The sequence below is a fragment of the Protobothrops mucrosquamatus genome, unplaced genomic scaffold (assembly GCF_001527695.2).
Source record: "Protobothrops mucrosquamatus isolate PMUCROS unplaced genomic scaffold, P.Mucros_1.0 scaffold24, whole genome shotgun sequence".
NCBI lineage: Eukaryota > Metazoa > Chordata > Lepidosauria > Squamata > Viperidae > Protobothrops > Protobothrops mucrosquamatus.
This window is the reverse complement of record NW_015386409.1, coordinates 374824-386170: the sequence shown is the minus strand read 5'-3', so window position 1 is coordinate 386170 and position 11347 is coordinate 374824. Positions and strand designations below refer to the sequence as shown.

The window sequence follows — 11347 nt, the reverse complement described above, 5'->3', positions numbered from 1 at the left end:
AATTTATTTTAAAAAAAAACTGTCCAGTTTTATTATTTTTAATGGCTACAGAGACAACATGAGATTTCATATCTAGACTAGCTTCCTTGCGTAGCACAGCACAAACATACAAGAGGTTTTAAAAGAATAATCGAGCAAAGGAGGCTGAAATTGGGCGCTAGAGGCTTCTGTCTGTTTCCAAAAAAATGAACAACAACAAAAAAAATAAGTGTCATATACATATAATAAATCCTTCTGCAGAAGAAGGATCTTGTCATGTCTTGAAATATTTTAAAGATTTGTCCTTCATTGTTTTATGGAATAAAAAGTTCAGCCTTTTTATTGCATGAAACTAAAAATTAGGGCTGGATCCCCCGGCTTTGAATGTCTCCCTGCCAAATGCACCTAGCTTCTTCTCTTCTTGCATAATTTCTTGAGATCCTCCAAAGGGCAGCCGACTTTTTCTTTATCCTGGAGAAGAGGACGTGGGGGTGAAGGAAGAGGGAAATCACACACTCATTGTCATGCTGGGAGAATACTGGGTGAGGAAGGGAAGGGCAAGGAAAAAAAGAAAGAAGAAGAAAAAAAAATCACACAGTAAGCATGAGGTCAAAATCAGAACAAATGGCTAACTCATGTGCTAGGTAAGAAAATGGGGAAAGAGATCAATCTCCCTAACTGATTCAGGAAATCACAAGACAGAAAATATGTTAAAAAGTTCTAATTTCCATTCTTTTATCTCCTGTTGGTCAACAATGGTTAGTGGTAGGTTGGTGGTTAGGTGGAAACTCAAGTGTTGCTGCTTTTACTATTTCTGTTGTCATATCTATACAATGATAAAGACCCTCAAGTTAGAATGAATATAATATTACAATACTTTAATCTTACATACTTTTGCATGAAACAAATTACACTAACAATGAGGATGTTTCTTTTTCTTAATTAACGTTTGCTTCGGTTGTTGGATCAGCATCCCTTTCTTGAAGTTATATTTCGTACTAGCTGTACCCGGTCACACGTTGCTGTGGCTCAGACAGGTTAAATGTTTTTACCTGTCACAGGTGTGACATCTATATAATAGTAGGTATATAAAAACACGCGCGTATTCGAATGCAACGTTGTGTCAAAATTCCAAAGCAATCAGTGAAGAACTTTCGGAGATTTAAGATTTTGAACAAACGAACATTTACATTTTTATTTATATAGATTAGCATAATTGGCAGAACCAACCACTTAAGTTATCTCTATTGCTTTGACCATCAGGGATAATTTTCAAAAAGTCCATAGCTGTGCTTTCCTACTTCTTCTAATATTCTCATTGAAAATCTGATTCTAAGCTCCTCATGGCAAGACCTATCATTGATTTATGTTACTTTATTTTTTTAAAAGTATATAAATAATAACAATGGCAATGATTTTCCTACATTGAAAGGGCCTCTGTGATCAATATAAACTCTAGCCAGAAGTCGTCAGGCAACAAGTTTCTCTTATGCACATACAGTACACAAAGTTGCTTGTACATTCAAACTGTGAGAGCCAAGCACACTTCTTTTGTGTTTGCTCTCTGGTTCTAGCATTGTTTCAAAGGAACTCTCTATATTTCCTTATTTCTTTTAAATAACTTATGGTCTCTATTTCCCAGATTTGGAACCATTTATCTTCCTCTTGTACAGAAGGTACGCTACATCCAAATATCATACTGATTATCTGACTCTGGATATTAATTCTAATTCTAATTCTATCAGCCCCCACATCATACTTTCTTGATTTTTTTTATATAAAACAGATACTGCTCAAAGAGCCTTGAAAAGCTCCAAGATTGAAACGCCATGTGTTTAAAGAGCGGGTGTCAGAATGACTCACGTTGTCATTTTGGAAGGAATGGAGGAAGTTGCCTCCCAGTTCACCATCATCGCGTGGAGTGCCCGGAGGATTGCTAATGCCACTTATGTTGTTTGGAGAATTCTACAATTAAAAAGAAAAAAAAAAAGGGGGGGGGAGGGAAGGGGGAACGCACAGACCACACACATACACACTGAAAGTGAGAGAGTGTCTTTCAGCAAAGTGTACACAAACAACTATAGGAAAATACATTGTTCACGGATGAGCAAAAGATAGCTAAACATGAAGCTTGTGCGTAGAAAGAAAGTATTGCACTTCACTTAGAGCAGGGGTAGGCAACCTTGGCTCTTTTATGACTCGTGGACTTCAACTCCCAGAATTCCTGAGCCAGCATGGCTCAGCTTGGAAACTTCTCCCTTTCTCCTCAGCATGGCTGGCTCAGGAATTCTGGGAGTTGAAGTCCACGAGTCATAAAAGAGCCAAGGTTGCCTACCCCTGACTTTGAGCATAAGGATCTTCATCTGCTAAGTCAACAGGGGAAGTCTGCCAACTAGTCTGGCAAACTACTAAACTTGGACAGGAGGGTGAACATTTCCTCCCTACGTTTACCCCATAGTGCCCTATAATCCTAAATCTGCCATTTAATACCAAAAAAAGAGATAAGAAGCCCCCACCTAAGTATATTAGCAACATATCGACTTACTTTTGGAAGTCCATCAATGTCTCCTGACCCTTATGAAAGAAGATTGGGATGGTGGGATGGAGAGGAAGAGAAAAACAGGCTGTTAGTAGAAAGACTTCGCTTCCCTCTTCTAAACCCACATTTTCCCCAACTAGCATTGAAACATTTAGATCCGGAACCTATATGTAAGAAAATAAGGCTGCTGCAAAATGTAAGGCTGGACCTTCTGGGAAGCAGCTGGCAGTACATTAGTGAGTTGTAGGTCACAGCTGGGCTAATGCAAACCTCTTAACATTTGCCTCCAGAAAGGGACATGCTGGGGGATGCCTCAGCTGCCATTCCTCTGCATGGAAAACTCCCCGGAGCAGAGCCCAGCTCACCTTCCTGCACAGCACTAGAGTAATGGCCTAATCGAGTTGCTACGGCCTCGGCTCCCTCCCGTGAGCTTTCTGACACTGATCAAGATGGAGTACAGCACCTCTACTTCAGCAAGATGTATAAGGCAAGCATGGGAGGTTAATGGGTCTTTCTGCTGCTTTAATTAAAACACACACACCACCGATAGGTTCATGCTGCTTCTTCTCTGTTATCTATCAACAGGAGTCCAGCAAGGCTTGTGACTAGCGGTTCCTGTTTTCTGGCTAATTTTCGACACTACGAAGAGTGTTTAAGAATGGCAAAGACATTGGGACTGCTGATTATCGACATAGGGCTAGTCACCTGTGAAAACATGGAGGAATTTTCCCCAGAAAAATAAGGAACAGGAAAATCAAAGCCATCCATTTACTAATGAGAAAGCCCTACGGGTTCTGAAGACAAAGAGCACCAGTTGTAGAAATGTGTAGGATATCAGGGCAAAGGTGTTATTAATACAATCCTAGTCACACGGCACATTTATCCCTGTCCTAGTGTTGAGCCTTTAAACATTTCCTACAATACCTGGGAGTGATGCCATAAGAGACCAAGAGGTATCATGGAAAAATAAAATGGCAGTGGTCTGTTGCCCACGTTGCTGGATGAGGTTGGGGGTGGGTGGGATAGAGCATGTTGGTGTGGGGAACTATGGAAGGAAGCAGCCAGCTAGAGTAGAAGGATACTAGATTAGCGGTCCCCAACCTTTACGCGGGGGAGGGGGGAAAAAGGGGAATGGGCCTGTGCAAGTGGCATGCTAGCCCATGCATAAATATGCCAGCCTGCTGCTCATGCAAGTCGAGCTGCATGCATGCGCACTTGCCCACCCACTTGTGGATGTTGAACTGCACGTGCTCCTACAAATTGAGTTGGGTGCATGTGTCTATGTGCCGGCCAGCCACTTGTGTGGCCTGATTCCTAACAGGCCTTGGCCTGGTAGTGGGTCACGGTCCAAGGATTGGGGACCCCTGTACTAGATTAAAGGCTGTCTCCTGGAGAGGGCTTCCAGGCACCTGAAACTGGCTGAGGGAATTCTTCTTCTGCATTCTGACCAATGTCTTACTACAAGGTATTCTCGCCTAGGTTCCCACAACTCACTCTGACTTTGGAATGATTTGGCCTCCTTGTAAAATATATATAAATTGAGCCACTCATTGGATGTGGCTTACCCAATCAGAAACCCCCCGAGAACCAACTTCTATCAAGAGAAAGAATCCTGTGTGACTTTGCCCCAAATATTTTTTTGTTCAGCTTACCTAATGAGCCATTCATGTGATGGGGTTCCATCCCACCCATGCCTCCCATGGGGCCATCTGATCCAGGCCCCATTGGGAACTGAGGGGGGGAAAAAGAAGGCATCCATTATGATTGATCATTTGTATTGTAAAATGCCACCCAACCGATTGTCTTATGTATGAACAGCTGTAACATTCAGAAAGTTAATATGTTCTGCAGGATTTTTTTTTTTGAAGTCTGTTACTAGGAAAAAAAAATCTGATAGCTTCAAAAGAGAGAACAGCTAGAGGTATCAAATTCCATCAGGCAAGATGTGGTAAAACACCCTAATTTTTAATATATTGGATTTTATTCTACCCATACCAGACAGCTACCCAAGCTTTGAAAGAAAGCTGAAATTATCACTCCCTTGAAGAGAGAGTACAGAAATGGCATATACTTTCGAAAGTAAATGAGGAGTAGGAAATCTTCAGAGCAACTCTTGGTAATTAGCTTCAACTAAATGTGCAAGATGGAGTAAGGTTCAAGCTGTGTTCTCTTTAAAAACAGCCCAGTCTCAGCAATGCATGGGATGGTCTTGACCAGAGCCACATGAATGCTACTATTTTAATAAGCATAAAAAATTAACAAAGTCCTGAAGAGTTAATCACTTGTTAATGGTTTGTTTTATTTCTATTTTGAAGCAAATTGCTGAAATCAATTAAACTGCTTTACCCTCAACTGATGAAGTTAATTATGATTTGTTATGGTATCTGATATGTAAATTATTAGAAAGCAGACTTACATTCGACCGACTGCCTCCAGGCGGTACAGGATTAATCATTGTGTAGATGTTGTCACTTGAATTTGTCGAATCTATAGAACAGTGAAATCCACTAAGTCAGGGTGATTAATTCATTTCTTAATTAAAACAAACTCATGCCACTTGAACTCATTCTTTCGAGCTTTATCACCTAAAATTCCCTCTAAGTACCACCATTTTCTGGCTAATTTGTATTTAATGAAGATTCACAAAGTTTTTAATCACAGAAATTCAACTGTGAAAAGAAGTCTGCTACTAACCAAGGATCATGAAGCCTTTTTGCTACGAGAGATGAAGAAAGATAATTTTCTGCCACATGCCACTTAGCGCCTCAAAATTAGCCAGTGAAATTATCTCACTGCACCATAATATTTTTTCTTCTTTTTGAAAGAAGAGTAATATTTATCATTTCATGTATTCTTTTCCCCAATAAAGCAAGCGCCTAGATTTTTAGTATTGGTAGCAGGAGGAAAGTCAAGCTGTAGGATACAAACACCAAGATTTATAAGCAGGCCACAGTAACGGAATTAAAAAAGGCGGGAAGATTTGTGGCTGAATTAACATATGGATTGTTTTATTATGATCTAGTAAGAAATGTAGGTCAGAGTCCTCATAAAAATGCAGGAGGAAAGCAGTGGTAATATTAAAGTGTAGCTCCAACTCTGCAGCTGTTGTGCACCCGTTACATGCAACAGGAGCACCTTCTTCAAGTGTCCCTTTCTATTTTTTCTTCTTCTAATTGATGCTCAAAGTGTGAGCCAAATCAAACTTTGGTCCTGTCAGAATATCCGCCACACACACACATACACACGTTCCGTTCTCTTCCTTTACTGTAAGGCAAGATGGGGAACCATGGCTCCTTTATGACTTGGGGACTTCAACTCCCAGAATTCCTGAGCCAGCATGGCTGGCTCAGGAATTCTGGGAGTTGAAGTCCCCAAGTCATAAAAGGGCTATAGTTCCCTGCCTCTGCTATACAGTAAGAGAACCAAAGGCTAGGAGGGGATTTTATGCAGCCTTCTGGGAGGACAAGTGGACAACACTGTACAAAGTGGCATTCCAAAATTGCTGTGCATCCTCTGTAGCAGGGGCTGGCTCAGGAATTCTGGGAGTTGAAGTCCATGAATCATAAAAGAGCCAAGGTTGCCTACCCCTGCTCTGTAGTGTAAAGCCGGATGATGAGTTCCTGGCTACTTCTCTGAGGAATTCCCTGGCCCCAGTACAGGGAAAGCCCACAAAAGGGGGGACATTACAGCCTTAACCACACTGGATTTAGGGAGTTTAATAGAGTTTATTTTACATTTTCCTCTAATTCCCTTGGGGTCTGTAGAGAATGATTTAAGTTAGATTCTGCAAATCACCCAGACACGTTTTACTTTGGATAAAAAGTTTCACCAGGATGATGAAAAAAAAAAAAGATGAAATAAGCCTATTATAATGTCAACATTTATTAAAAATTATCAAAGGGAGCAGTGTCACACATTTAACCCTGCTTGCCAGGAGCTTGATGCCGATCGCAAACTGTCTTTAGATGAATCCAGAAAGGCTGATCCAAAGGTGAACTTCCATTGTCTAATTCCTAGTGGACAACTTCCCCGTGCTTTAAGCCTAACAGAACCTAAGCCAGGGGTAGGCAACCTTGGCTCTTTTATGACTCATGGACTTCAACTTCCAGAATTCCCCAGTCAGTGTGGCTGGCTGAGGAATTCTGGGAGTTGAAGTCCACGAGTCATAAAAGAGCCAAGGTTGCCTACCCCTGACCTAAGCCATCAGTGGAAGGAAGGAAAGAAGGAATCATTTTCATTTGATTATTATCTGCAGCTGTTCCAAAGCAAATAGGGCATCAACCACATGCAGATGTTATGTTGTCATTTTCCATCAAGGCCAACAATGAAAGAAACTCTTTCTCTTCCACGCCGCCTTTCCCGTTCTCTCCCCCATCCCTTACCTGCAGGGCTAGGCATGATGGGTGTTCCAGGAGGACCTCCGCCACCAGGGGGCCCCTGTTGACAAGATTAAATACGCATCAGGCACCACTGTGATAACATAGCCTGCAATAGGTCAGCCAGATCTTGCTGCTGTCAGCAACAATGTCTCACCTTGGTATTCAGCCAAGCATTAATCTCCTGCTAAAACCTTCCATGCACCCTTGTAGCCAAAGTGCAATTTCTTTGTTTAAGCCTCAGGAAAAATGAAGGTTTTACAGAGAGATAGCAAGGTGCTTCTATGGAAGATGCACACACTGGGTCTATCTGTCAGGGAAAGAACAGAAGGAGGGGGACCATCCTTTCTGTAACCTTCACATCTGCAGAAGTTGCAACAATAAGTGGGCAGTTAAGAGCTTTGTAACTTGCTATGTCAGTGAGTTAACTTGATGGTCTGATTCCAGTCCGGTTAAGAATTAAAGCTGCTAAAAATTCTGACTGTAACTGCTCTAAGATAAATTAAAAGTGGAGTATCACAAGTATCACATCATTCATAATGCTGGGGGTTAGAAAGGTATTTCTTTCCATACTTTAGGGTAGTACTTCCTAGCCTTGGTGATTTTAAGACACGTGGACTTCAACTCCCAGAATTCCCCAGTCAGTGTGGCTGGCTGAGGAATTATGGAAGTTGAAGTCCACGTGTCCCAAAGTCACCAAGACTGAGAAATGCTGTTTCAGGGGGACGTTGACTAAAGAAATGACTTCCTCTTCATCTTATGCTAATCAACATCCTCTCTTTCAGCATGCTTTATGCACTATGCTTCCTGATTTGCATATTATACAGATGTGGACGCTGCCCTTCAGCAGGAAACTTTTAACCATAATCTAGACTGCATACTTGTGAATACAAGTATCCCCAGAGCTAGTTAACAAATATACTGTCACTTCGTGACATGCGACTAGGTTACTCGTGAAACTTTCTTCTCCCAGTTGTCTTGACCTGTCCCACCAGATCTGAGAGAAGGGACATGCTCTGGGACATGCTCAGTAAAGCAGTGTCACCTGGCAGGCCTAGGAACCATGACTCCTCTGTGACGGTGACTGTCTTATGGAACAGCATCTCCACGGGGATCAGAAAGGTTCTGATCCTGTTGGCTTTTCCAGAAGACTGCAAGGTCCTGGCTCTGGGATGTTTATGGAGCTCATTTTTTTCAATACAGCCTTGACTTGGGTTTTTTAACTGATCTGGATTTGTAGGCGATGACCAGGCTGAGCCTGAAGGTGGGGTCAAATGCATCACCAGTTTGGAGTCTCTATGCTCCCATAAGAGACCTGAGTCCAGTCCCTCTTGAAGTCCATTGATCTGGAGCCAATTTGCCTTGACCATTAGTAGATCAGATTCCTGTGTTTAGGTAGCATGAAATAAACTTATGGTACTTTTGAAATCTCTCCTGGTTCCTGACTTCTTGCACCTGACAGGATTATGGATAATGCTCTTTTCTGTGCTCACTGCCCACTGATGAGATGGGTGGCCACGCACATTTGTTCAACTGATGGATTAAAAAATATGAACTTACCACATATGTACCAGGTGATGAAGAAGAATATGGAATCTGCAAACAAAGCGCACGCAAAACTTTTCAGAGAGGGACCTTTTGACAAGGGAGGGTTCAGAACCCTAATAAAAATATTTATTGTTTTTAAATATGCTTAAGAGGATAGGGCAGCTGCACAGAAGGAAATGGAGGATATCCCATGTCTCCTGCTCAGGATGGCACCCCGCTGGGAAAACAAGAGCAAGCGATGCAGCATATATTTAAAGGGAGATGCAGAAAGAAGAAATAAACTAAATTCCAAGGTTCAAGTGATAAAGGCATTCCACAGAAAAACACTTACTGAGTTAGCGCTGTTGGGATTGGGCCATGGTCTACCAGCTCCTGGACCCCTGGAGTTCAAGAAAAGAAACAAAGCTTTTAGCACACACACACACACACCCATTTACTCAAGCCCAAGTAGAGAGTAAAACAGCACTCATTTCCACATCAAACGAAAGGTACATCATTCAAAAGCCAGGAGCATGAGAAACGCCTTACATGTTAATCCCAGGCATGCCGGGCCCTAGAGAGTTGGGTGGAGGTCTCATCCCGCCGCCATAGTTCTGCAATGATAACCAAGGATCAGTCTACCATAACGAGAAGGGAAACCGGAGAAGAAAAGAGAAAGGAAAAAAAACAAACAAAAACGAGAGGGTTAGTTTGTGAAAATGAACTTTAATTTAAAAAAAAAAAGATGATGACAATGAACATACAGGTAAACTTAGCAACTTCTAAAAGTGAAATAGGGCTGTGGCAACTCTCATTTTGCTGTTTGATTGGAAAAGCTTTTTTTTTTTAAAAAAAATTAAAAGCCACCAAGTTTCCATCTCTTAGTAGAAAATATACTAGAAACTAGAAACGCCCATTGGGCAAAAGCTTCTGGCACTGCCCAAGGTATATCAACAAGGGAGTAGCCCCACCTGGAAAATAAGTAAGATCTAAGAAAAGTAATTCCAACCAAAAACAAACAAACCAAATGCAGTTTGTTCCTTACACATGAATCCAAACAAGTAGGAGATGTAAAATAATTAAATTACTTGCTCGGGGTGGGGTAACGGTTGTGGAGAGACTGATGTGAGGAAGCAGAACATGAGAGAGAGGGGAGTGAGAGACAGACAAAGAGAGAGAGAGAGAGAGAGAGAGAGATTAATTCTGCTTTAGGAAATACAGAATAATGAGCAAGCAATGGGTTTGCCCAAGAGGAGATGTTGACAACAGCAAAGTGTGTAGCAGGTTTGTGAAGAGCATTCCTTCCTCCCAAAAGTCTGTCTTCAACAACAGTAACAAAGAGCAATGCTGATCAAGTAGCATCTCAACTGCATACGTTTAATTTTCCTTCTGAAAACATCACAATCATGAAAGGCACATGGCCAAAGAAATAACATTATGGGTCTATTAATATGATTACTAAAAACCCTTAAAATTAGAGCACTTAAATCTTAAATGTTAGAGTGACCCTACTTAAATTCACTTCTAGATATCCAAATGTCTGCTTAGCCCAATCTTCCAGATATCAATCTTCAAAAAAAGGTCAATGCAAGCTAGGCATAACAATTTGCTTTAAAAATGGGTCTAAAGAGGAAAAGGGAGCAAATCCATCATGTTGTTGGTAACATGCAGGGCTGCTGTTTAAGAAGCAGCAATGAACAGGGACTTGTGGTTGAAGTATAAAATAGGAGGCATAAGTCAAGTCCTCCACTCCTGCTCCTTGGTTGACTCCTTGCTGTACCTTACCCATGACAATGTTCTTTATGCAGAAATTGTAAATGCTACTAAAAAAGCCAGTTGGGTTGCATGATTCCTGAACTAAAAAATCTGCATAGGTTGCTAGTTACCAAATGGGCTGTTTTCCCCATCAAGTTGTCCTAACCAAATGAAACCACAACCACAGCTATGTTTATAATTAGGAGGTAAAACACAATCTAAATTCCTGAGAGGCAAACAGACTGTTTGGCTGAAATATTAAATGAAAAAAAAAAAACCACCTCCCCATCTAACAGTCCATTACAGCCTCCACGTGATAGTGCTTTCCCCCCTCAACATTTAATCTTTTATTGGCTGGAACAGAGACTTACATTACTCACAAAGTGGAACAATTGCAACCAGGAAGAAAAGGATTTGCTCCGAGTTCCTCACTCATAGCCCATACACAGAAAAGCATATTACCGATAGAAAGTTTGTCTCTAACATTCACACAAGGCTTCATAAACATGTGGTGCAATCACACTTGCCGCTTACAATGGCTAAATGACATGCCTACGTCTCCAAACGTATGAAAGAATGCTACAGCTAATATGCTGTTTCATCTTGATGAGCAGCACCTGGTTTGCTTGACATATGCCGTGAATCCAGAACCTTTCACGAGGCCGTCTTTGTTTGGCTGGTGCAATTATAAGAAATGCAAACTTTTGTGATAGTATACGAGAAACTTTTGAGAGTTTTGAGGTCACCAAGAGTTCCAGACCATTTAAACCAGACAAAAGAGCACCTGGAATCTAGACTGGCTTGGAAACAAAATCCCTTTTTTTTCTCTCTCTCTCTCTCCTGGTAGGTTCTCATTCTCTACTGGCCATCAGTACTGTTCATACGCTTTTCTTCATGTGATATACTTCCCAAAATAGATAAACATGCTGTTTTCACAGCCAGAATTGATGCAGAAGATTTACGTAGGGCGTAAACCCCGAGAGGTGGCATGCTGCGGGTGCTAATCGAAAATTACTGAAATTGGCCAAATTAAGGTTCTTTTTAAAGGGGTGTTTTAATAAATTTTTAGGGGGAACAAGGGTGGTTGGGAGGGGGGAGGATCACCTTAGGTCAGGACCAGCCATGTCTGAGGGTTGCGGTGTAGAAAGGGTGGGGGGGGAGGGTGGGGGGT

General features: G+C 41.6%; 1 protein-coding gene across 1 annotated transcript in view; it reads right to left on the bottom strand.

The window, feature by feature from the left end:
• Positions 1-32: 32 nt before the first annotated feature.
• Positions 33-11347, bottom strand: part of SSBP3 (single stranded DNA binding protein 3) — a 23056-nt gene continuing 11741 nt past the window's right edge. Inside the window, exons 6-14 of the mRNA XM_015810858.1 lie at positions 8971-9035; positions 8774-8822; positions 8455-8490; positions 6901-6955; positions 4935-5005; positions 4171-4249; positions 2525-2553; positions 1843-1944; positions 33-517 (exon numbers count right to left, since the gene is read on the bottom strand). Of these exons, the coding sequence (XP_015666344.1) occupies positions 488-517; positions 1843-1944; positions 2525-2553; positions 4171-4249; positions 4935-5005; positions 6901-6955; positions 8455-8490; positions 8774-8822; positions 8971-9035 (516 nt within the window). The 3' untranslated portion in view covers positions 33-487. The remainder of the gene's footprint in view (positions 518-1842; positions 1945-2524; positions 2554-4170; positions 4250-4934; positions 5006-6900; positions 6956-8454; positions 8491-8773; positions 8823-8970; positions 9036-11347) is intronic.